At 37.8% G+C, this 27,106-nt stretch overlaps 1 protein-coding gene across 1 annotated transcript in view; it reads left to right on the plus strand.

Moving 5' to 3' along the window:
- The first annotated feature begins 13,789 nt into the window (after nucleotides 1–13,789).
- Nucleotides 13,790–27,106, plus strand: part of ASAH1 (N-acylsphingosine amidohydrolase 1) — a 33,832-nt gene continuing 20,515 nt past the window's right edge. The window contains exons 1-2 of the mRNA XM_081047173.1: nucleotides 13,790–14,736; nucleotides 26,233–26,279. Of these exons, the coding sequence (XP_080903299.1) occupies nucleotides 14,659–14,736; nucleotides 26,233–26,279 (125 nt within the window). The 5' untranslated portion in view covers nucleotides 13,790–14,658. The remainder of the gene's footprint in view (nucleotides 14,737–26,232; nucleotides 26,280–27,106) is intronic.

Below are 27,106 nucleotides of genomic sequence, written 5' to 3' on the forward strand. Positions count from 1 at the left end.
CCATCCTCAGTTTCATTGACTGCAGCATTCACCCTTTGACCCTACATTCAGCTGTCTTAAAAATTCTGTCACATCAACTCACCTAATTTTTTACTCCACGTTAACTACTGACCAGCTAAGTTATACGTTTTGCTCTTGCTACACCTTCCTAGGTTAGAAATCCTCTCCTCTAACTCTAAATGACCCTTTTGGATTTTGCTGTTCATACCCTTACCCAGTGCACTTTTCATTTAAAAAATTTTTGAAATGTACTTTATCAGTTTTAAGTCCTCTGTGTTATATATAACAGATTTAATTTTCTTGCAGTTAGGGTTTTATTTCTAAACCTAATAAATTATTTTCTTTTTAACACATTATATAATTTAATAGTGATTGGGTTCATAGAATATAAAGTATCATTTTTCAGTCCAATGTTAATATTTTCCTACCATGTTTCCCCAAAAATAAAACCTAGCCAGCCAATCAGCTCTAACGTGTCTTTTGGAGCAAAAATTAATACAAGACCCAGTCTTATATTATAGTAAAATATAAGACCGGGTCTTATAATACCAGGTCTTACATAAATTTTTGCTCCATAAGACGCATTAGAGCTGATTGTCTGGCTAGGTCTTATTTTCAGGGAAACACGGTATATAACAAACATATTCTAAGAAATTCCACATTTTGCCCTGTTCCAACTGTAATCAGAATCCTCAGTTTTCTCTTTAATATTAGAAAATTGTTGATCAATCTGCCATATGGTGTAAGTAATAAGTGAAAGATGAAAAGTCATTTTATATGTCTGGGGACACATTTACTACTCTTTCTTCTTATCTACCCCCATTACTGCAACTCATACATATGTTGGAGTTGGAGGGATGGTGCTGATAGACCTACCATTTAGCTACACAGAGTCCCAAACTAATAAGTAGTAAATGTACTGACTTCTCTTTTCTTCTTTCCTGAGAATTCTCCTCTCACTCACATCAAACCCAGGAGGAGTGGGGGAGAGTCACCTTTATTTTACAAAAGCAGGTACAGCAAACAGGTACAGATAAGATACCATGAATGGCACTCCTTATTTAAACAACTAATATACTAGATAAAATATTTTTAAATATTTTTAAACACCACTCATGTACATGAAAGTAAAGAATCTGCAGATATCAAACAAAGGGAAAACAGGAATCCTCAGAGACAAATGAGTACCAAAGGTAGCTCTCACCTGAAAGTTTCTGCCAAATCCTGCAGTCTTTCAGCTTTTGCTTTGACAAATGCCCAAGATACTGGAGGTAGGAGCCTGGACTCACCCAGGAGGAAATTTATGACTACATTCAGGGTAACTGTGCATGAGAAATTTTATTACAGAATGGAGTAATAAGGCAATATTTTGTCTTATGCTTGGCACTGAGTGGAAAGGAAGGGGAAAAAAATTTTTCTGAGATGTAACCACAAGTGGGTGACACCCAATCACACTACCTCTGATTTAAAAAGAAAATAAATCTCAAGGAGAGAATTCAGTTTAAAGTTGTCTCAATTGGTTCTGCCTTTCCGACCTTAAATCCTACCCAAAAATATGTCAAAGAAAATAAGCTCACAATGAAAATTAAAAATTCACAGAGAAACAAGTCACCATTAGTGAGAACCAAAAAAAGTAAATAAAATAAAAAATGCAGAATATTAAATAATTACATTTAATATGTTGAAAGAAATAAAACAAGACAGAATATAAACAAGAAATATGAAATTATAAAAAGACTAAGCAGATTTGCATGAAAAAAATAATTAAAAATTCAGTGGATGGATTAAACATCAAATTAAACACAGCCAAAGAGGGAATTAATGAATTAGTATATATCTGAATTAATGAAATCAGATATAGCTTACAGAGACAAGGAGATGGAATATATGATAAAATAAGGATTAGGAGACACAGAGAATGTAATGAGAATGTCTAATATGTGCCCAGTTGAAGTAGAAAGAGATAATAGATGTAGGTAATAGAAAAAATGGAACAAAGGTAATAGAGGTAACAACTGAGAATTTTTCAGACATCCTAGTGAATCCCAAGAATGATAAATGAAAACACATACTTAAACACATTATGGAACTGCAGGGCTACATACAAAAAAGTTTCATCTTCAAAGCAGCCAAAAAGAAAAGAGTTATCACTCACAAAAGTATAGTAATTCAGCTGATTGCTGGCTTCTCACGAGCAGATATGAAGCCAACGACAACAGAAGAGTATCTTCCATGAGCTGAGAGAAAATAATTGTCATCCTAGAATGCTACACTCTTATGAAACTATCTTTCAAGAAAAAGACAAAACTGCACTAAAACAAAATAAAGACATTGTCAACAGGCAATAATTGAGAAAATGTATCACAATAGATCGTTCTTAAAAGAAATTAAAACAAAGTCTAGGCAGCAGGAAAATGATCCCAGAGGGAAGGACAGTGATACCAGAAGAAATGTTAAGCAAAAGTATTGAAGATAATTGGTAAAACTGACTGTATATAAAAGAGCAACAATAATGTTTAATTTGTAAAAGGGATGTTAAAACTGAAATATTAGATATTAGATAATAGCATTAAACTGGGGGGTTGGACTTAAATTATTACAAGGTCGTTGATTTGTTTAAGAGGAGGAAAAAATCTAACTTTAGACTCTATTGACTAACAGACTCTAAATAGACTCTGTTAAATAGGCAAATTAAAATACTTAGGGTAACCACTAAAAGAAGACAAAGAGCATATATCATCCAACAAGCAGAAAAAGACATTAACTCAAAAGAAGGCAAAACAGAGAAAAAAGGGGAAAGCACATAATATAATAGCAGAAATAAATGTGAAAATGTTAGCCATCACAAGAAACATAAATGAGCCAACTGTTCCAAAAGTTTTCAACTGGATTTTTAAATACTGAGCAAAAATCGTTTAAAGAAACATAAGAATTCAGAAAGTCAGTATATGTAAAAAAGATATTCTAAAAAAAAACATTATAGCTATGTTAGTTACAAATTCAAAACAAAAGGAATTATAGACATAAACCAGGTTACTATATAATGGTAAAAGAGTGATTTCACTATGAAGATAAAACAGTTCTAAACTTGCATGCATCTAATAACAACCTCAAAAACTGAGAACTACAAGGAAAAACTGGCAAATCTACCATCACTGTAGGTATGTAGCTTACCTCTCTCAATAATTAATAAATCAAGCAGACAACACTCAGAGAACTGAACGGTATAATTATAAAGTGTGACCTAAAGAATATATAATGAACATTTTACACAAAAATTGATTCCACCCTTAGCCATAGTTAGCCTCCAAAAATAAAAAAGGAACAAAAAAAGACCATGTATTCCTCAAAATGCAATGAATTATTGAGAAACTATAACAAACGATAACTTACAAAGTTAACTGATATTTTGCAAGTGATTCCTATCATTCACATAGAGTTGCCTCCTTTGGAATTTATGGAAGACCAATTTCTTTACCATTCTCCAATATACTAACCATAGAAGAAATATATATCATATAAAGAAAACCATCAAACATGCAAAACTACTCCCTCTTGGAATTTATATTATAGAAATTAACACAGAGCTAAGGAAGAAAGAAAGTTCAAGCACACATGGAGTGTTTTTAAAAGATAAATTCAAAATTCTCCACATTTGGAAAATTTTTTAAACATACATTTTAAAAAACTCATAGGTCAAAGAAGAAATCAAATTAAAATTATAAAATCATCCAAATTATCATGAAAATGTTACATATCAAAACATTAGGGAGGTAGCAAAAGTAGAAATTATAAATTTAATTAATTTCAAGATTTAAACTAAATGTATAGTCTTTATGCTTATAATAGAAAAGAAAAATATTCCAAATTAATGAGCTAAGCCTCCAACTTACAAAGCTGGGAAAAAGCTGAAATAAATCCAAAAAAAGTAGAAAGGAATAAATAGTAGAAAATACTGAAATAAGAAACAAAAAATTTTTTACAGATTAAACAAAGCCATAATTTGGTTCTTTGAGGAGACCCAAACAGTAGACAAATCTCTGCTTCCTACATCTTTACTAAAAAAAGAAAATCCCTGAAACTTTACTTTTGAGCCTGGAGAATAGAAGGAAAGCTTATCTCAGAGATACTCAGAGATAAAAGCCTAATCCCCAAGGTGTTTCACCCTAGGTGACCCCTCAGCCATGCTCAACCTAGTCCTTCTTCCAGAACTCACACTTCTTTAATGCCCATCACAAATTGGAGACTTTCTATAGAAAGGCTGGAGACTGAATACTATTTGTGTGTATGGAAAGAGCGAGAGAGAGAGAGAGAGAGAGAGAGAGAGAGAGAGAGAGAGAGAGAGAGAGAGAGAGAATGAAAGAAGTATGGTTGAGGAAAGAGAAGGAAGACAGCCTTGTAGAACCTCAGTTAGAACTTGAATACATTTTGCCACAAAGCATTGTTATTTCGAGGGTAGGGTCCTGAGTTCTATAAGTAATCAGTCAATTAATCATCGTATATGTATTATACACCAGTGCATATCAGGCATTGTGCTAGATATTGCAGATATAGTAATAAACAACATAGACATTGTCCCTGTCTTAATAAGAGTTTACAGATTATTAAGGAAGGCATACTTCAAACAAACAATAAATAATTTTAAGTGTGCAAAGAATTCACAAGGAAAAGTACAGGATAGCTGAGAACTGACTAATATGGTGACTAAACTTTGGAAAGATGTAGGTCAAGGAGGACATAAGCTGATGAGTAGGAGTTGTATGTGTGAAGGTATGCATAGGAGAGAATATTCCACGCAAAGGAACCCAGTTAGCAGGAACACTGAGGCAGGACAGATCACGGTGTTTTGGAAGAATTTCTTTGGCTGAAAGGGAATGACTGGGGGAGTAGTAATGAGCAACAAAAGCTCAGAAGCAATTCAGCTTCCGAGCAGAGCCTTCTGAGCCATGTTGAGAATTCTGGACTTGACTCTAAGGTAATGGGAAATCACTGAGAGCTATTAAGTAAGGAAGTGAGAGTATTCAATTTTCATATCTAAAAGACCATTCTGATTTCAATTTACAGGATGTTTTGGAGAAGGGGGAGAGAGAAAACTATGAGTCCAGGTAGGAAGAAATTGAAGTGTTGAAAGCAAGAAATTATGATAGCCTGAACCTGGGCATTGGCAGTGAGAGTAGAGAGAGGGTGACAAATTTCAGGATGGTTTAAAACATAATTAACTATCTTCATGATTGAGATTATATGTAAGAGCTAAGGAAAGAGAGAAATGAGAGCAACTCCTGCATTTCCGGCTTGAGCATAAGAATGGGTGGTGAAGCCACTTACTGAGAGGGAGGAAGAGCAGATCTGGAGCGAGAAGGTAAATCTGATGAGCTTAGTTTCTGGCTTGTCATGAAGTGCCTACGAAATACCATGTGGACATGTCAGATACAGAATCTGGACATAGAGGCTATAGGAGGGAATGAGATCACCGTGGAGACAGCATAGATTAACACAAGTACATAGGATAGAATCCTAGGATTTCCCACAGTAATGCAGTTTTGTACAGAAGGAGCTGGCAAAAGACTGAGGAAAGGAAGTCCAGGAAGGATTCAGAAAACCAGTAGAATGTAATATAATGGATGTCATAAAAGGGGAGCTTTTTAAGGAAAAGGGAGTGGTCAGTTTTATCTAACACACTGAAACATGCAGTGAAATCAAATTGTCTTTTGCATTGCAAAGCTCATTGGGTACCTCAGGAAGAGTATTTCTGATTTGATATCCAGATTAGAAAGTGTTGGTGGGTGACTGAGAGATAAGGAAATAGATATAACAAAGTGGGTTCCACACTTTTTAATTTAAAGGAACAGTAATAAATGCAAAAAAAAATTGTATTGTTTAGACAGGACTAGCAAGTTTTTGTTTTGCCAAGCAGAAATATTTTTAAAAATTTTACCAACACCATAATTTTATAAAAAGCATTAAATTTCAAAAAAAAAAATGTTCGAAGTCTATAACATCAAAATAAAAGATAATCCTCAGAAAAAGACGACTGGTAACCTTAATCTGACATGTATATCTTGAACTTGCTAAATGGGTAGACATGAACAGTATTAACTTATTTGTTTCTTATTTTGCCACAAATGCATAAACATCTCCTGATAATCTGATACTAGTCCATGGATTCGTGTTTGGGAATTTCCAGTTTACTGCTCTGTTGAGGACTTGGGTTACAGAGAGTGAAGTTAACAACAGGATCCAGGGGAGAATATTTTTTTCCTTAACATAGAAGAGACATGAGTATGCTTAAATGCTAGGGTCAAGAAGCCAATAGAGAAGAAGAGGTTGAAGATGCAAGAGAGACAAGGCATAATTTGTAACATGGTATTCCTGAATAGAAAGTAGAGGTGAAAACCCAAAAGGCAAGTGGATAGACTGGACTTAAATAGGAGGGACAAGCTCTCCAACATAGCAGGAAAGAAGTGCAAAGAATGGGCATAGGTATAGACCCATATGTAGATTTGGTTGCAGGGAACTGAGGTAGTTCTGAAATTTATATTTTCTCCATGAAGAAGAAAAGGTAATCTGAAAGTAATGGAAGAAACAGTAGATGATCAAAGTTTTGAGAAGAGGGGAGGACAGGTCGCTCAGTTGGTTAGAGAGCGAGCTCTGGGAAATGAGGCTGTTGGTTCGATTCCCACATGGGCCAGTGAGCTGCGCCCACCGCAACTAGAATGAAGTCAATAGGCTGCCACTCAGCTCCTGCGTGGCCAGATGGCTCAGTTGGTTGGAGTGTCCTCTCAACCACAAGGCTGCCGGTTTGACTTCCGCAAGGGATGGTGGGCTGTGCCCCCCTGCAACTAGAAATGGCAACTGGACCTGGAGCTGAGCGGTGCCCTCCACAACTAAGACTGAAAGGACAACAACTTGAGTTGGGAAAAAAAAATCCTGGAAGACACACTGTTCCCCAATAAAGTCCTGTTCCTTCCCCAATAAAATCTTAAAAAAAAAAAAAAAAAAGTTTTGAGAAGAGGGTTTAAAAGAGTTAACGGAGAGATAAAGTGCATGAGAATCACAGATTTGCTACATAGTACTGAGAGCCCAGTAGATTTCTTTGTTTTGAATTTATGATACCTACTCTGTAGAGCAGAACTCAGCAGCCAAGGTGCAGGTATGTAGAAGATATGCATAGTTGTGTCCATCGAGGGTTGGGGTTTTACAGCGTGGGCAATGAAAGGACAAAAAGCAAGACATGTCATATATTGGCAAATGTCTGTTTGAAATGATGGATCATGGAATCTAAGCTAGAGAGGGGCAGGAAAATAGGGAGGCTTATGTATAGGAAGAAAGCAGATAGGATGATCAAAGCAGAAAGAACTATCAAGGAAGAGGTGTAGTTGAGTGAACAATCTAGAAAGCGAGGAGGTCAGTCTAGACTCTAAATACAGCTGTTCATGTATCAGATAGGTGTCTTCCATTGTAGTTCTTCCTTTTTGTAGAATACCTTAAATCAGAACTATATGACTCACAGAGGTGCTGTGATCTGGCCTGGGAATTTAGTGCCCCGGTTATAAGCCTTGGAATCAGAAACCTAAGTACAGTCACTTAACCTAGGCCTCAAATTTCTCAACCATAAGATGAGGATTATAACAGCACCTACTTTATATTCATATGAAAAAATGCATATTGATTTCCAAACATCAGACTTAAAAACTTTTGGAAACAATCCATTTGTAATTTGGTAATACCTTATCTTATTTTAAACACAATTTGGTATATGATGCTAATGCAGTTCCTTTAGTTATTTTATTTATTCAACAAATACCTATTTGTTAATGAATACTATTATGTGCCAGACATTGTTTTAGGTGCTGAGAATAAGCAGTAAACAACAACAACAAAAAATCCCTGCTCTCATGGAGCTTACATTCTGGTCAGGAGACAGATGCTAAACAAAGAAAGCAAATATGTATTAAACCAGATGATGATAATGTTTAAAGTCAGGTCAAGTGGGGAAAGGAGGACAAGGAGTACCTGTGGAGACATAGACTTTATACGATGCTGTAGGAAGGCCTGCCTAATAGGGGGCTATTTCAGCATTTGTGTAAGCCACATAGATATCTAGGAAAGAACATTCCAGGGAGAGGGAGCAGGAAATACAAAGTTCCTCAGATGGGACATTCTTGACTTGTTTGAAGTCCAGTGTGGAAGACCACTGTGGCTGAAGCACCATGAGAAAAGGTGAAGCTGGTAGGATATGAGGTCAGAGAAGTAGCAGGAAGCTAGCCAGATCATAAGTGGCCTTATCGACTATAGTAAGAACATTGTCTTCATTCTGAATAAGGTGGGAAGTCACTGGAGGATTTTCAGGAGAGGACTGACACAACCTGATTTATGTGAAGATTAAATGGGTGATGGACAAAACAGGGATACCAATTACAAGGTTATTGCAACAATCCAGATGAGAGTAACTTAGAACAAGGCAGAGGTAGAAGTGGTGGGAAGTGGTTGGATTCTGCAAACAATATATTTTGAAGGTAGAGCCGATAGGAATTGTCGGTGTGCTGGGTGTGTGGTAAGCAAGAGAAGAGTCAAAGGTAACTAAGATCTTTGGCGTAAGCAAACTAGAAAATAGAACTGCCATTTACTGCCATTTAGGGACGATTGAGAAAGACACAGGAACAGAAAGAAAAGAGTTCATTTTCAGTCATGCTAAGTTTAAGATGCCTATTAGCTATCCAAAGTAAATGACGTTGAGAAGACAGCTAGATATGAGAGTCTGAGTTCAAGGGACAGTTCCGAGCTAGTGACATAACTTTAAGAGTCATTCAATATAGAAAAGGCATTAAAGTCATGAGATTGGATAACATCATATAAGGGGTGAGCATAGGAAAAAAAAAGGGAATGAGCATAGGGAAAAAGGGGGTGAGCATAGGGGAATAAAAAGACATCTGTAGACTAAGCCCTGGGACATCCCTACAGAGAGAGGTCAGCAGACGAGGAGAACCCAACAGAGGCTATTCAAGAGGTGGCCAGTGACAAAGAAGAGAATCAAAAGAGTGGTATTCCAAAGCAAAATGAAGTAAGATGCGATGTGTAAGATACAATCGTGGAATTGGGTATCAGAGATAAAACAGAGGCCAAGAACATCGCAAGAGGTCAAGAAACAGGCATATTGGAAGGTCTGTCTTTGTGGATATTTCAATCCCCAAGCATGCTGACAGTGCTCATGTCAGAAACAGTGATAATGAGCCAGGTGTGAAAAATCTTCAAAGGGTGAGGGGAAGCAGGAGCCACTGGAAGTCTACAGACATCTACAGTGTGGTGGCAGCAGCTTCCAAGTCAAGTCAAATAACTGTGACTGTGTTGGATGTTGGTCACATTAGGTTGGCTATTGAGTGTCGATAGTCAACTACTTTTTAACCTACAAAAATGGCAATTTCATATGGTTCAACCTAATATGTGTGAATTGTGGTCAGCTTCAAAAGTTGATATATATCTGTTAGTGCTATTTTCTTTTCCAGTTGTAAACTCCTTAGAGCAGGAATTCATATTTTATGGCATATGTATCTTTCATAAACATCTAGTGATCAGCTTGGTACTTTTAGTTGGTCATTTAGTACTTTTCATACATACATTATTACTATAATTGCTATTGCTAACGTCTGTTGTCATTTCAGAATGATAATTCTTCTCCTTATCATTCCAAGTTGAGAAACAATTGAGAAATATATACAGTCATCAGATGGGTATCAATATCAGCTCGATTGCTGAGTAAGCTGGAACAGAGGAAACAGCTTGGACCTGAGGTCCCAACTCTTTCTCCTCTGGGATGAATTCATACAGTCACTTGACAAATACAAACTGCTTCCCAAGGGCACAGCCAGTTTCTAACATGAAGGGGAATAAACTGAGGGCAGCAGATGCAAATACTCACAGAAGGCGCCATTCCTTGACTACCTTCTTTCCACATCTCTGAGTCAGCCTTTTGTGATGCTTTCTTCAGAATCTTTGCAGCCATCACATTAACGTAGCATTAAAAAAAATTTATTGGAGAGGTGCCAATTTGGGAAGATGTGGTCAAAGGCGGCAACTGCTTCCCCTGCCACTTTTGTCATCTAGGGCTTGCGGCAGTGAGCTTACCACTGTGGGCAGGCAGGTCTGAATGAGACAGCCAGAGAGGCAAGGCCACACATGTGCAGTAACCCGGCTATTTACTAATTAGGTAAGTCACTCCTCCCCTAGAAAAACATGAATTGAGGGGATTGGAGAGAAAAGGTGGAAGTTTTCTCCCCAAAATAGCTGATGGTAGATCCAGGTTTTGAGAGGCCTGAAGCTCATACAATTTGGATGGTCCTTTTTAAGGAAAAGAATTACAAGTGTAAAATTGGGTATAAGGCTTGGAAGAGGTGCGAGCAAGGAAGGTCTTAAAACTTAAGTGTTATAGCTTTACAATAAATCCCACTCTGGTCTTGATAAGGCAGAAATACCTATTTTAGTGTGTACGTCTGTTAAGATGCTCTCAGGTACAATAAATCAACTTGCAGGCAAACCAACGTGACCTAGCGAAAACAGTAAAGAAGAGTAGTGACTCACGTTAATGAAGTGTCTGGTTTTTCGACAGAATCTGTGATGGGTTGATCTAGCAGCTTAACAATGTCCAAATGACCCAGTTTCTTTCCATCTCTTTCCTCTGTGCTATCCACAGTATCTATTCATCCTTAGGTGGCTCCCTTCAAGTTTACAGCATGCATGCCGGCAGCAATGGGGACTACTAGCTTCCTCTTTCCTGCTAGAAGAGAAAAGACAAGTGCCTCAAGCATGCAGCAAAAGCCCTGAGCTTCGAACCACAGCATATTGGATTCAAGAGTCCAAATGACTAAGACTGAAGTCAAGCACTGGGGCAAGAGGGTTAGGGTAACCTTAAATGTCAGGCCAACCAGGGCCAACCTCCAGAGGTAAGACTAAGGATAAGGATATGGCTCATCCAAATCACATAATGCAGTGGAATTGAGGTTGGTGAAACACCCACGATATTAAATCAGAGGTTAGAATATAGCATAATGAGTTAAATGTATTGAATGTTTTCAAGATATTCATTTGATTTACAGTTTCTCCTCCATCTTCATTATTCTCTACCATGAGACTGAAAGACCCAAGTGGGCAGGGATTATTTGTTGACTAGTTGCCCAATACCTAGAGTAAGTGCTCAAAATTTATTCAAAGAATACATGAATTTACCACAAACTTATATGAGAAACAACTGGTTGGAGCATTATATAGGTAACTATAATGGTTTATGTAAAGTGAAACAATGCAAAAATATGAAGTCAGAACAACAAGATTTAGAGATTATTAGATTTGAGCACAATTGACAAATAATTTTGACAAATTATTTGACAAATTGACAAATCAGAACCATGTGCCTTATCAAAGACAGTGGAAATGGGATAAATGGTTCTTCAAACTCTAATATGTCAGAGATTCAATTAAGACATCAAAAATGTTCCACAAAGGAACAGAAAGATAAGTTAAAAGGGAAGGATAATTAAAATAATTATTTTATTTTCACATAATATGCGGAGATAATCGGATTAAATGTGAGCACTAAATTTGTAGGTGTGTAGTGTAATGCCTTGAGCTGAAGGTAATGATTTAACATATTTTTCTACAGAAGAGTAAAATACAAGGTACATACTCTTAGTGTGATAAAGCTACTGGAGAAAGAAAATCATGTAACAATTTTGTGTGACCTCTGATTTTCCATTTTTTACAACTTTTATTCTCCTAAAAAGATGGGCAAAAATCTGTTTCTGAAACTCAGATTATATTTTAAAAATACTAAGGCTTTTTTAAAATTAAACAACTCATTGGCAAATACTCTCGTAAATGTTTGTTTTTAGAACTGAAATACCATCTCCGTATTTCTTGATCTTCTTGAACAAATTTTTGAATATTCAGTTTTATAAATCAAGTCATACCTGTTCTGGGTAATGTGGTGTTATGTGTGGTAGATTTCATTTAGGGTGGGGTGATTTGATTGCAATGATTTTAAATCCAGTCTCCACCTCAGGAACCTAGGAATGTTAGGTAGATTAGAAAAGGTCCACAGCTTGCCAAGAACTTCAGCTATTCTGATAAACAATTTGATTACTAATGCTGACTCTTATAAACAGGTTATCCAAGTCTTATACTTGATGTTTGCTGTGGAGATAGTATTTGAACCACCCTTCCCGCCAACACAGTCATTCGTTTGTACATTTAAATACCATTTTCCATTAACATGTCAGTTATGCCGCAAACCATGGCAAAATTTCCTATGGCCACGTCTTACCTTGGCTTTCTGTACATTTCTAGTATTAAAGAATGGAGCAGTTTTTAAAACAGGTATGTTCGAGAAAAAAATGCATATAATGGTATAATTTTAGGGTAGTATATTTAAACTTTTAATTTGCCCGAAAATCAAATCAACAGTATATAAAAGACCTTTGAAAGTTAAATGCAAAATTATAAGGAAATTGTGCCTAAGAATATTATGCCAATTGACATAAGTTTTTTGCATAAAGGATCTTAGTTTGCCACACAACCTGGTTACCACTTAATACCCTTGCATAGAGGAAAAAATGTGTAGTGACATGTTTAAAGTGCCCTCAGTAGTATTTGAGGTAAATGACCTTCCAATCAAATAGCTATTTTATGTACTCAAAGATGGGAATCCTCTACTCTGACAGTTATTTTAAGGTCCAAGATAATTTGACCTATTTACACGTTACATATTTGCCCTGAATGAACCCAGTTCTTTATAATGGCTCCAATGGCCAATATAATCTGCCCTCCCCATCTTACCTCTTCGATTTCATCTACTTTTTTTCTCCTCTTCCTTCTGCTCCACCCACATTGACTTCCTTGCTTTAGCCTAACACGCCAGGCATGTTCTCACAGTTAAGCCTTTGCACCAGCTGATCCCTGTCTGGAATACTCTTCCTCAGGCATCCACAAGATTACCTCCTTCACCTCCTTCAGATCTCTGCTCAAAGGTCACTTTCTCAACAATGCCTATCCTATCCATCAGATTCAACATGGCGCCTCTCCCCAGTCTTGATCTCCCTTACTCTGCTTTTTCTCCATAACATCTACTGCCTTCTAACATCTTATATAAATTGTATGTACGATGTTTACTGTCCATTTCTCATCTAGACTGTAAATCTCCTGAGGGAAGAACGCTGTCTTTTTTTTTTTTTTATCTCTGCTTATCCTCAGTGTCTGGAGAAATGCTTGACACAGTAAACGTATTTTGAAATAATGAATATTTCTATGATCTGCTTGCTTACTGTTTAATTAGGAACCACTTTAATCATATGACATGTTTCAAAAGTCAAACTTCCTCCTCCTCAAAAAGGAATGCTGTCATCTACCAAAAAAAAAAAAAAAGTTTAGAAAAGAAACCCCCACACATCAAATTCTCATTTCCTAATATCCAATGAGATTATTTTTCTAAGCAATCAATATAAATGGGTAAAATTGCAATTTCACACACACACACACACACACACACACACACAAAAGAAAAAAATAAATATATTAAATGTTGGTGCCAGTATTCTCGGTTTTACAAAAACATTTTAACATGCTAGTTGGAATGTCAAAGGGACTCAATCAGAAAACGGAACCCAGAGAGGATGATTTCTTGTTGGACTTTAGAGCAACTCATCCTACCAGCGACAGCTTCCATAGAGGGCACGACTGCCAAGCAAATACACCTGTACATTTACTTGTGTTTCAGCTGAAGCTACCCTTCTCCCAGGTTTTGCTCAAATCTGATAACCTAAAGCCCTTCAGTAGGTGAAAACACAGAGTGAGGAAGGCTGGCAGTTCTGCGTGGTCATTCCACCCGTGTCTTAGTGCAAATAACTGCAGCCTCAGTTCTGGGATTCGCCAGCTCGGCCGTGAAAGCCTAACTGGGGAGTTAGGTTATCCCGTGGGGGTTAGGTTATCCCCCCTCTCGGCCCCTGACACTAATCACCTCACCCACTTCTGGCCTGCTCTCCTCGGAGGACAAAGATGGGGAGGGTCGCGTTTGGGGCCCGCCTTGTGAGACTCTTAAGTCGGGTCCGTTTGGTGGGCATTCGGCACCGAGTGGCTGGAGCGCAGACCGTCCTGGGCGGTCTGGTGACGCTGCACCGAAGGCACCAGGCCCGGAGAGGAGCGGGACCTCCGCCTTCGTGTCAGCGGCGGCCGGGCGTGAGGAGGCCCCCACCTTCAGGCTTCCAGGGGCCGCGCGAGGTCGCGCGAAGTTCGGCAGGGCAAGCCCGGGAGAGAAGTTCCGCCGTCGCACCCGCGGGGGCGGGACTTTGGCTCGGCCCAACCATTGCCGGCGGGGAGGGGGGTATGTGACCAACAGCACGGTCCTAACGCGGGCGCTGACTCCCATCCTGCAGGTCCCTCCTGCAGACCTCTCCTCCATCCGGGAAGGCTCCTTGTTCCCTTTCGGCGACGCAGAAAAGCCCTGTCCTCACCGTCTCGCCCCGTCTCCTCCACGCCCTGCCCACCTCCCCAACCTCGCGTGGTGCGGTCCTGGTCGCCGGTCACGCGGTGGCGGGGGCGCGGTCTGCGCTGAGCTCCGGAGGTTTCTCTCGCGGTCCCTGCAAGCGACTTGTTGCGGCGTTGGCGGCTGGGACGATGCTGGGCCGGAGTCTCTTAAACTTCGTCCTCCTGATCGTGACGGTCACCTGTGCCACTGCGCAGCACGTGCCGCCGGTGGGTGAGCTGGAGCCGAGGGAGCTGAGAGGGGCGCGCCGGGGGCGGGGGAGGGAGGGCACAGGTGCAGGCGTGGCGGGGCGGGGGTCGGCGTGGAGTGGGGAACACCTGGTCCGGGTCTGTGTGGTTACCTGCGCAGCGGTGTGGGTGAACCCCACCCCGGACTGACTCGGTAACAAGAAAACCTTTTCGGAAATCCTAATCTCTGCAGAATCGTGGTTGTGATTTACACCCCCAAATTTAGGGGATCACTCTTGTTCTACCAGTTCCAGCCTCGTGCATCCTGAACTGTTGAGAGAAAAAGTTCCACTGGACTGGGGTACATAACTCCAGCGACTGCTTGATGGCTTTGGCATTCTCTGCCTGGGGCCGAGGTGCTGAAGAAGTTGCAGCTAAGGATCCGAGGGCCCTGGGAAACGCTGCGGCGTCTCCAGGCAAAGCAGTGGGAGCAGCCCGGACAGGCCCCATGTGGTTGCGGTGGCCTTCACCCCGCGTCATGTGAACGCCTGTCCCATGGCTCTTTCCTCATGTGAACGCCTGTGCTGTGGCTCTTTCCCCGCAAGGAAGTCCCAGGAACACAGACTTGATAACTGCAAGAGGTAGTGAAGGACCAGCCTGACTCTTTATTTTACAGAAGAGGGAGTAGACTGAGAAGATGTCTAGCCAGCGGTCACACTTTTGTTTACTGAAGCATTTCTAAACTCAGGCCTCTTGACGCCCAGTCTGGTGCTCTTTCATAATTCTCTTCTTTACAAGTAACAAGACTACATTCGTCTTGGCCAACTGATCAGAAAAAGAGGAACTTGTCCGTTTCTGATCTCAGCCTTGATCGGAATGATCTTGAATAGCTTAAGCAGAATATTGACAACTGTGGGAGCAAGATGTGCTTTCTCCTATTCCTTTATTTCTCTAAGGAGAACTGCTTTAAGGATAAAATGGTGGAATAGTATGCATTACAAGTTGATATAATACAAAATAGTTTGTACAGTTGATTTCAATAACAAAAATGCACAGTATGTACATGTAGACCAGGATTGGAAGAGTATAAGGACAAATAAAATTAGTTTGCTTTAGTGTGGGTAGGGAATACTTTTTGATACAAATCAATGCCCTTCAGCGAAATCCACCAGGAAACACACTTGTAGTTGAACAATTGCTCTGCATGAGGGAGAATGCACACTATGGCCAACTGTGGGGTCTCTTGATAAAGGGCATTAGGAAAAACCTATGTCATAATTAGGATTTTGGTTGTGCGAGTTGGAGGTAGGTCTGAGGAATCGAGGGTTTGCTCTAGGTTGAATGCTTTTAGAAAATGGCACAATTCTATGATTGGGGAAAGAAGAAACAGTCATTCATTTATCAAGAGAAGGGGATGTTTGATATTTTGTAGGTTGCACAGTACCCTTGTTTTGTCTGTGTTTAGACAGAATCATGAGTGGCCTTGCCTTGTCTAATTTTATCTGGTCTCAGAGTAAGCTCAACTGAGGTAGGTATTCTGTGAGATTGGTTATATCCAACAGGAGAGCAGAAATGGCCTGGCTGTGAGTGTCAGACCAACTTGTGATAATATTGAGGTCTAATTGAAAACCTCAGAGAAGTTTCAGATGTCAGGGGATACATTTTCTTTTTTCTCACTGCTTTACTTTTTTCAAGCAAAAGTATTTTAAAGGATGTTTTTAGAACAAGAAGAATTAACAGTCTCCATGAATTTAATAGTTCTTATCTAGAACAGTGGTTGTCAAAATGTAATCCATCTACTGGTGGTGTCAGTTTGGGAAATTGCTTTCACAAGTCTTTAATGAAATGGGGAAAAATGAGGGCATAAAATTAAAATTATTAAGTTAGAATGTTAGCTTTTATTTTGATTTTATGGCCTTCCAATTTTTGTTGTTAAAGTGTTCTTTCTTTTATGTGTGTGGGTTTTTGTGTTGTTTTAACATCTCCACTTGGGAGAATAAAAATTTGGACTCCCCAGTGCTGGGCCCCTCTTAATTTTTTTACTGATCTGGAAAATTCTGAGAGCCATTAGCTGAAAGGATTGTTGACAACTCACAGTCTCTGACAAGAATAAGCAGTTTTCCACTTTGAATCATTTAATATGATAAATTGTTTGTAACCACACAGTAACAAAAGATATTTCAAAACTACTTCCAATAAGTGAATAATGAGGCCTGGCTTTAAATTACAAACAAAAGTCATTTGATATGGAATGTCTGTGGGTTTTGTTTTATTTTGTTTTTGAGGCTTTTCAAAATATGGCATATTTTAAGGTCTTCCTGAGTCATTCTTTACTATTGATTCCATTAAAAAACCTATTAAGAGATGGTGGTTTTGAGAGTGGTACAAGAAAAGTCTGGAGGACACCTGGAGACGGTGTCATCCAGGGCTCTGTAGACCTTGTTAAGGATTTTGAAGTCTGTCCTGAAAACACTGGGAAGCCATTGGATGGTTTTAAATGAGATGTGACAAGATAAGTGTTTCACTTTGAAAAGATCACTTTGGATTGGAAGGGAGCAAACGTGGATATAAGGACAGTAGTCCAGGGGAGAAAACAGGGTGACTCCAAGGACCGTGATGCCAGTGGAGAAGGAGAGTAGTGGATGTTTCTAGAGAAAACCAGGTAGAATGAGCAGAGTGAAGGAGTGGATGAGGATGAGAGATAGGCACCTTTCTGAGGTGCTCAGCTGAGCGAATGGTGGCATCACTACCAGGGAACACGTGGAGGGAAGAGTTTGGGGGTGGAAGATTGAAGATCATTTTCATTCTGGTTATGTTGAATTTCGGGTGGCACTGAGATATCCAGCAGGCCTTTGGGACTGGAGCTGAGAAGAAAGATATTTGGAGTCTTAGGCATATTATTTGAAAACATTGCAGCAGGTGAACATTGATCAGATAGAGGATTTAGGAAGAGAACAAAACAAGAGGCCGAGGCAAAGGCCAAGGGACCCACACATGAATGTATCAGTCGGGTAGATAAGAACTGACAGAATGGGAGAGTGAGTGCTGCAGAAGCCTAGAGAGAGTAGGACAGGTTACCTATGTTGAATGCCATTGAGATGTCAAGTGTCAGTTGTGCTTGGCAGCTGGAGGGCCTTGGTCACCTTGACCAGAGCAGTGTTGGGAGCAGATAATAGATTGCAGTAGGCTGAGGAGTGATCAGAAGGAAAGGAATCAGAGCTGGAGAGATGACTGTTCTCGGTAATAAATCTGAGCAGATTTCTAAAATGTGAAAATGAAACGTAATGGCTCAGTAATTAATTGCTGAATTGAACTTGTGTTTATACATCATCTTCTCATGAGTAGTAGCATTGCTGATATTTGCTACTAAATCAGCTTTTAGCAATGATTTCCACAGTTTCCAAAAATCACATAAACCGATCTGGCCTGCCCACTTTTATTATAGTGCATCTGCTTTTCCCTAGTTCTCCAAAGGAAGGAACGCACAAGTATAATCTGTTCACTAAGTCAACAAATTTTGCATGCCTACTGTATGTAAGAATCCGTTCCAGATGCTGGCAATGGGTCGATGAACAGTGTAGAAATGTCCCTGTCCTCACGGAAGGTTTATTCACTTTCCTTTTACCTAAATATTCCTAGTTTAATAGGGTGCCACCCCATCAAAGGTCAGCAACCAAATGAAAAACTTTGCATGCTGATTTGAATTTTTTGTATTTACAAGAAACATGCGCTTTCGTAGTATTCAGTAGGTGTGTATCTACTGTGTTGTACATAGAGAACATTTTAAGAAAAATCTTATTTCGAAAATAGTTGTTGAATTAAAGGATTGAATTAAAATTGTTAGAATTGTTCAGCTTCTTTTCCGATGGTATAAACACTAGTGTGTGCTATGTAATCTCTTTAAATTATCTCTCATTGCTTTTTTCTTAGTGTGTGAATATGACACGCACACAGGGTTTTCTGAACTTCTCGTAGTCTTTTCATTGAGGTTCTCACTAATTCTGCAGGACTCATATTTAAGGAGCTGTGTGAGTTATGTTATTTCTTTTAGGTATGTAGCATTCAAGTCATGAATGAAAGAATTTTCACTTTATATATTATTTTCCTAAATATAGTGTGTCCAGTAGCTCTATAATTAATTTTTCTTAAGGAGTGGGGAAGACATAAACACTGATTAACTTCAAAGAAGTTCAAGTTCCTATCAAATAACCAGAATAACTAGAGAATTCACTGACCCAGAAACTGTTTACAAAATGTTTTACAGAGATTTTCACCACTTCCTCTGGCCATAGGAAGCAAAAATGAGAAAGACCATGTGAGAAAGAGTAATTGAGACCCTAAGTTGGTTGTGTTTCTTCCCGCGGCGGAGTAGCACAGTGTACCAAGCAGACTACATAATATTCCTATCCTATCATCTATTTATAATCTTTACCTCTTATCTATTTAAATGTTTACTTGTCTTGATAAGGTTGTCTATTATTAAAACCAGGTGTAGTTAAATTTGGAGACAGTAAGAAATTTTAAATAACAAATGAGCTTATTGTAATTATTTCAAGTCTATACATAGATTTTCATGCTGTTTTTTCTTACAGGAGTCTCCCTTTTAGATGAGGATGTACCAGTCTCCACTCTAGCCCCAAATCTAACCTGATTAAAATGACTTCTTTACCTTTCGCTCTTACAGCCATGATATCAGTAGATATCATGTCTATATAATTCATGTTTATATATTGCTGCTGGTGTTATCATAGTAAAACGTCTTATGGACCTTAGACTCCTACATGTGTGACAGCTAGGTTGCGCTCTTACCTCTGGGGCAGGTTGCATTCTCTCCTAAGACATGACAGAGCACTTTCAACTTTCCTCACAGTTGTCTTGTAAGAAATAAATAGATTCTAGTAATCATCAAAAGCCCTGAAGGAAGTACAGATTCCTGTTAGGAATTCAACTGAGGCAGTAGTTTTATTGTTATCTCTGTGGGAAGCTGAGAGAGAGCAGGGAAAGCTGGAACTGGAGCTCTAGAAACTGGGTCTGTCATCAGCTGTGTAACCCTCTAATCACTAATGGAGATGGGCTTTGCATCCAGAACATGACCCTAAAGTTCCTGATAACTTGTGTCAAATGAAGTGAGAAAGGATCTGGAGGCTTGAGCTAGAAATAAATGATAAAGATTTATTTAAAAATCTTAGGGTTTGTAAACCGTAAACTCTAGGCAATACCCAGTGTTCCAAAGAAGAAAGAAAAGCTGAAAGTTCTTACAGTAAAAAGTACATTCTTGAGAAGAATCAGCCTGTATTCTTAGGCTCTGGATTGGTCTGAGATGGTGATCCTCTAGATGACTGGTGATCTGAATACATATATATTCTTTCCTTAGCCATTCAGGGGGGTAATCAGAGGGGTTTTCTGGAGGTTTGATATATATCCAGGCATTGACACTACTGGAAAATTCAAAAATTTAAGTCCCCAGGCTGGTTAAAACAAGAACAGAATTGTTTCTTCATGCCTGAACCTACTTGATTGTAGTAATTCATTAGTTTGACAATAGTGACGCCATTTTATTTCTTCACTCTATTCCTCACTTGAAATTCGGAAAAAGGGCATTTGGATTTTTGTGTATCAAATCCAAAACAAACCAAAAGTTCTGATATTTAGAAGAATCTTATGGTGAATAAGTTAGAATGAAGTAAAAGTTGAATTTCTAAAGTTAATAACGGCTCTTATTAAATTATGGGTTTGGAAAATCAGTAGCTGTAAATTAAGACTTTCTTAGGTACGCTTCTTTTTGGTGTCCATTTCCAACTTTACTAAACAAGGACTAACGAATTTAGAGTATGCTGCCTCCATTGCAGTTATATGTTGTTACTTACAAATAATTTTAGATAATGGCAGTTAAAAACACATTTTAAAATGTCAGAAAATCACTGTCTGTCAATCTTCCACATAATGTAAATGAAGTCATGTGACTTTAAATTTTAATATTTTAAAATTTGTATCAAAGTGTAATAGTTAAAGATAATGAAATAATATAGACAGGCTTGTGACAAAAAGCAACATTCTCCTGCTTTATTCTTTCTATTCCATCCTCCTTCTCTAGAAACAAACATTTTTCACTGTTTGTACTCGGGCGATATTTAAGTAGAATCTTACTCTACTGTGATACTAGTTGTTGGCAGCTCAGTCTGGTTTGATTAATGGTTGCCCATGTCATATTGGGTGCTGAAAGTTTTTATTATACTGTCACCCCCTGGGTATCTTTATTAATGTTGCTACTCATAATATGTTTGTGCTGAATTTTTCTGAATCAACTTTAGGCATTATCTACTTTCATACTGCATTGGTGGATAAAAAATTAGCTTGCTTTCAACAATCTTCTCTATACCTTTTTTTAACAGTTTTATTGAAATATAATTCATATACAATTCACCCACTAAAATTACACATTTAATGGCTTCAGAATATTTATAGAGTTATACCACCATCACTACAATAAATTTGAGAACATTTTCATCACCACCCCCCAGAAACCTACCCCTCAGCCTTAGGTAACCACTAATATTCTTTCTGTCTCTGTAGATTTGCCTATACTGGACATTTTAGATAAAGGGGATTATACAGTCAGTCCCTGGTCCTTTGTGACTGGCTTCTTTCACTTAGCATGATGTTTTCAAGGTTCATCCACATTGTAGTATGTTTTAGTACTTCATTCCTTTTTATGACTAAATAATATTCCATTGTATGGCTACATCACAATTTATTCATCCATTCATCAGTTAATGGAAATTTTGGGTGTTTCCAATTTTGGCTGTTGTGAGTAATGCTGTTATGAACTTTTGTGTACAATTTTTTGTGTGCAAATATGTTTTCATATCTCTTAGGCTTATACCTAAGGATGGGATTGCTGGGTCACATGATAACGATATTTAACTGGTTGAGGAACTGCCAGACTGTTTTCCAAAGCAGTTGTGCTATTTGACATTCCCGCTAGCATGTATGAGGGTTCCAATTTCTCTACATTCACGCCAGCACTTGTTTTATTATTGTTATTGCCATCCTAGTGGGCGTGAAGTGGTATCTCATTGTGGTTTTGATTTGCATTTCTCTCTTGGCAAATGATGTTTCTATTTGCTTCTTTTTATGTACTTATTAGGTTAACATCTTTGGAGAAATGTCTCTCCAGATCCTTTGCCTGTTTTTTAATTGAGTTGTACGATTTTTATATATTCTAAATACAAGTCTCATCAAATACATGATACGTAATTGACATAAATGTGAGGGTTCATTTCTGGACCCTCATTTGTATTTCATTGATTTATGTCTAACTTTATGCTTATACTGCTCTGTTTTAATTATTGTAGCTTTGATAGTAAGTTTTAAAATCAGGAAGTGTTAGTCCTCCAAATCTGCTATTCTTTTTCAAGATTGTTTTGGCTGTGCTGGATCCCTTGAATTTACATATGAATTTTAGGGTCATTTGTCTTTTTCTGCAAGAGGACCAGCTAGTATTTTGTTAGGTATTGCATCGAATTTGTAGTTCAGTTTAGAGAGTATTGCCATCTTAACAGTATTAAGTCTTCCAATGTATGAATGTTTATGTTTTTCCATTTATTTAGGTCTTTAATTTTTTTCTTCAGTGTTTTGTAGTTTTTAGCTTACAAGTATTGCACATCTTCAGTTAAATTTATTCGTGCATATTTTATTCTTTTGATGCTATTATAAGTGAAAATGTTTTCTTAATTTCATTTTCTATTTGCTTATTATGACTGTATAGAAATATAATTGATTTTTGTACATAGATCTTGTATCCTTCAACCTTGCTGAACTCATTTATTCATTTTTAAAAGTTTTTAGTGGATTCCTTAGGATTTTCTATATGAGAAAATGTCATCTGAAAATGAGACAGTTTTACTTCTTTTCCAATTTGGATGCTTTTTGTTTAATTTTCTTGCCTAATTGCTCTGGCTAGGTACTTCAACACAATATTGAAGCAATGAAAGTAGACATCCTTGATCCCTCTACCTTTCTCTCCATTTTTTTCTTCCATTCTATATATTTTACTCTTGCTTAGTAAACATTGATAGCATGATTATAACTATAATCGAGTCGCCCATGTTTTGTCTGTATGCCTCCTTTTAAAAGATAAAAACAGTAAACAGTGTTTTGTCTGTATGCCTCCTTTTAAAAGATAAAAACAGTAAACAGTGTTTAAAGAAGTAGATTTGTAAATAGTGGTCATTGCTCAGTGTACTATGATTACATTTCCTTTTCTATGATTCTAAAGCCAAAACTAATGGCATTGAATGAATATTCAAATATACTCTACCAAATACTCATATTCGTACCATATTTTAGTTTGCTTTATATTTATGTCATGCGTTTTCTATACAGATTTTTTTCCCTTGGAGTTTCTAATTGCTTTCTTTTCTTTTTATTTCAATAGAAGAAACCAAACCTATGCCACCATCACTACATCTTGTATATTTTTCAGCTTCTGACTTATTTTTTCCACATTTTTGACATCTATTCTTCTGGAAACCTACTGAATTCCTGTTCTAGTTGAGACTGTTCTCTAGTTGGGACCATACTTTTCTAATAACTACAGTTTACCCCATAGTTTCTGATTTTTTTTCTTTTGTTCTTACATTCTGTGCTCTGGCTCAGAGTAGCAGTTATTTTGGAGAGTAAGAATAATACATGAGGATGAAAAGAGAATTAAATGAGGGGCCAGTAAACAGAAAATAGCCCCCATCCCGACCTCTGCATACAGAACTGTGTATGGCATTATTGCTGGGCAAAAAACTAAACACACACTCTCTCTCCTTCTCCTCTCTTTCTCTCTCTCTCTCTCTGGGTTTTCCTCTGAAAGGGTTTCACTATCTCAAAGGGTTTTCCTCTGAAGAAAATGAATAAAATGAATAAATAGGCAAGACCAAAGGCCACTTGTATGGGTGTTGGTACCCTAGAGCAGTAGTTAGGAAACTGTAGCCAGCAGGCCAGATCCAGTCTGCACCTGTTTTTGTCAGTCCTGTGAGCTAAAATGGTTTTCACATTTCTAAAAAGTTGGGGGGGGGATCAAAAGAAGATTAATATTTTGTGCCATGTAAAAATTATATGAAATTCACATGTCAGTGGCCATAAACAGATTTGTGTTGGAATACAGCCACACTTGTCCGTTTGCTTATTGTTTGTGGCTGCTTTAGGACCACCATCTTTGAGTTGTTTCAAGAGAGCCTTTATACGGTGCACTCACGGCTTTTCACTGCTGCTCGGGCAGTTCAGATAACTCAACAACATTTTAAGTGCCACATGTATCAATATACTGTGGTATTTTAATCTTTAAAAAAAATTACTGGTGCAAACCTATCATATCAAAATGTGAAAATGTTCTCATGATGCAAAGTGAAGTATGAATTATCTTGTTACTGATTTAGATGGCAAAGCATTATTTATTATGCAGTGACACTAGAATTGTGGTAAAAGAAGACAATAAATGTGACATTACAAGATAAAGCAGTCATCACAATATTCCCAAATCATAGGAAAAAAGTGATCAGAAAAAGAAGAAAATGTAAAGCAGAGTGTCTCATCACAGCAGAATTTATCTACAAATTTTTAAAAAGTAAAATGAGGCTGCAACCAAAGTAAGTCTCCAAGTAGCTCATTGGTTAGCAAAGGGAGGAAAGCCACTTACCAGTGGTGACTTAAAATTGAATTTGATTGCAGCAGCAAAAGAAATGTGTCCTGAGAAAATTTGTTTACACTATTAGCCTGTAGATGAGAACAATTGCCCAGGACATTGGCGCCGATATTAATATCAATTAAAGAACAAGGCAAACGATTCCCAGGTGTTTTTCTTGGCTCTTGAAGTTACTGATCAGTTATTGATACTTATTAGAGCATCAACACCAAGTTTAAGACTAAAGAATTAGTCTTTATGAATAGTTTGTATGAAGGAACTACAGGCAAGGATATTTTCAAAGAAGTTGAGAATTCAGTCATTTAGTCTAAAGTAGACTCTGCTATGATGTGTAACAACTGACATTTGTTACACATATACAAATATATATGTGGAGCAAAAAAACGCTTCATTGGACAAATGTACAGAACTTGGGAAAATGCACGATGTTTAAAGCTTGTCATTATTATAGTATCGATTGCAGGTATTTTATGGAAAATACTTGAGTCTGCAATGTGTTATTGAACTAGTAATGTCAACAGTGAACTTCTTTTGCTCTCATAGACTTAACCATCACCATTGCTGTGAATTTTTGTAAGCAATAGATGTTGAATCCCCTTCCACACAGCAGTTTGATAGGTTAGCAGCACTAAAGGTTTACTGTGATTTTTGAGCCCAGGGCCAAGACTGAAATTTTTCTAAAGAAGAAGAACCACCCTCAACCTCTATTATTGAACATTGGAAATTAGCTTTTGCTAAGTTGATACTGAATTGTCAAATTAATATTTAATGTGTAATACTTTATATTGTAATGATTTACACATAGCATATAATTTAAATTCTAATGATTGACAATTTGATACTTGATACTATTGCTTAATAAAACCAACCTAAAATTACAAGGCAAAACAACACTTCTGTGAGAAATTTATACTGCAGAAAGTTATTTTGACAATTAGTGTTTGCGTCACATGAAATGTCAAGCTCCTTTATACACTTCCCACACTATTAAAAGTTTAAAAAAGATGTAAGAGCTCCATTGTCACCCAAATTTGCTGTCTCATTCTTTCATTGCCTCAGCAGTGGCCTCAATGTTGGGGGCCATCCTTACGTCAAGGAGCACAGAATTTGGTAGTGAAGAGAGACACAAACAAATAATTATAACGCAATGTCATAAATATGGTAATGGAGATGCTGTGGGTGTATAGAGGAGGAGATAACTATTTTCATATGGTAAGTAGATGAAGACGTCACAAAAAAAGGCAGCATTTGAACTGGATCTTAGAAATTAAAGCCTAGAGTTCACCATGTAGAGAATGGGCATTCTAGGTAGTAGGAACAGCACATGCGTAGGCATGCAAGGATGAGAGATCATAGGATATGTTTGCATGTGGTTATACATAATAGGGGGAGTGGCAGGGATGGTAAATTATGGCCAGATTATGAAGAGCACTGGATAGTGTGCCCTGAAAATCTGGTTTGGGATGCACATCTCTATTGCAATAGAGTTGGCTCATAAATTCAAGTAACGTCACATCCTATCAAATAATTTAATGACAAATCAACCTATTTAACACAAACATTTTCCATCTATTTCCCTACATGTCCTCTTCACTCAATATATTTGCAGTAGAGAAGCCTAATTGCAACACCAGGAACTAGTGCAAATTAAATTGAGATTGAAAATGCACTTAAGTTTGAGATTTTAGAAATTTTTGTGGGAGGAGAAAACTTTGAAGAGATATTGAAATGGTCTAAAAGGGCAAATCATTACTTGATTTTGTCATCACAAATTTTAACTGTTTTTGAAAATTGCCTATTCAATTTGTTATTTTCTGAAATTTTACGTTTTCTTTGTTTTTTAGTGGACGGAGGACTGCAGAAAATCAACCTACCCTCCTTCTGGACCAACGTGAGTAACCATCAAATGATCAAAACTCAGTTTAACCTTTGTGGAGATTTTTCCTTAGGTAATGATCTCATAAAAATAATGATAGTGAGTAAAAACTTGTCATGCCCTCTATCCTAAGAAAGACAAAATTTTTTTCTCCCTCAGGTTTGTGTATTATGCATTTGACTAAGACCCTGGACAAATATGAAAGTACCCCATGTTTAAAATGTCCATTTCTAGCCTATCAAAATAGAAAAGATTTCTATTCTCCACTGAATTCTTCTATTTATCAGTAAGCACTGTGCTCATCCTGACAAATGCAGAGCTGACCTGTGTTTTGCTGTGGTGCCTAAGTATCAACTACCAGATTATATTGAAATTAAAAAGTCCAGGGTCTTATATGTGAAACATTCAAGAAATAAACCCTGACATGATAATCAAAGCTATCAGGGGAAAAGCAGGATTGGAAAACATAAGAGAAGGGCCAAGGTCATGTTTCAGTATATTTAACATTTAATATTTTTAGTCTAGGTGTATGTATATGACCTTTTCAAACCCTTTGTGGCTACATAGCTCTGTGAGAAAGACTTAAGAATAGCCCACCAGCCCAGAGGGTACCAGGATGTAGAAACAAGGAAAAGTGTATAAGGAAGGGTAATCTTTTTGGCCCTGCTCTTCCCTCCCGCTGATAGTAGCCTGTTGGGGGTAGGGGAAGGCAGGATACAATTCTAACCAGTAATATCAAGATGACATGTGGTTTTGTAGTGCTCCAATTATATGTTTTGTACTGCACTTGCCTAAATTATGTGTCCTGGACAGCCTCTGTTCCAGATACAGTGAAACTAGAA

The sequence above is a fragment of the Rhinolophus hipposideros genome (genome assembly GCF_964194185.1).
Source record: "Rhinolophus hipposideros genome assembly, chromosome: 4".
Taxonomy (NCBI): Eukaryota; Metazoa; Chordata; class Mammalia; order Chiroptera; family Rhinolophidae; genus Rhinolophus; species Rhinolophus hipposideros.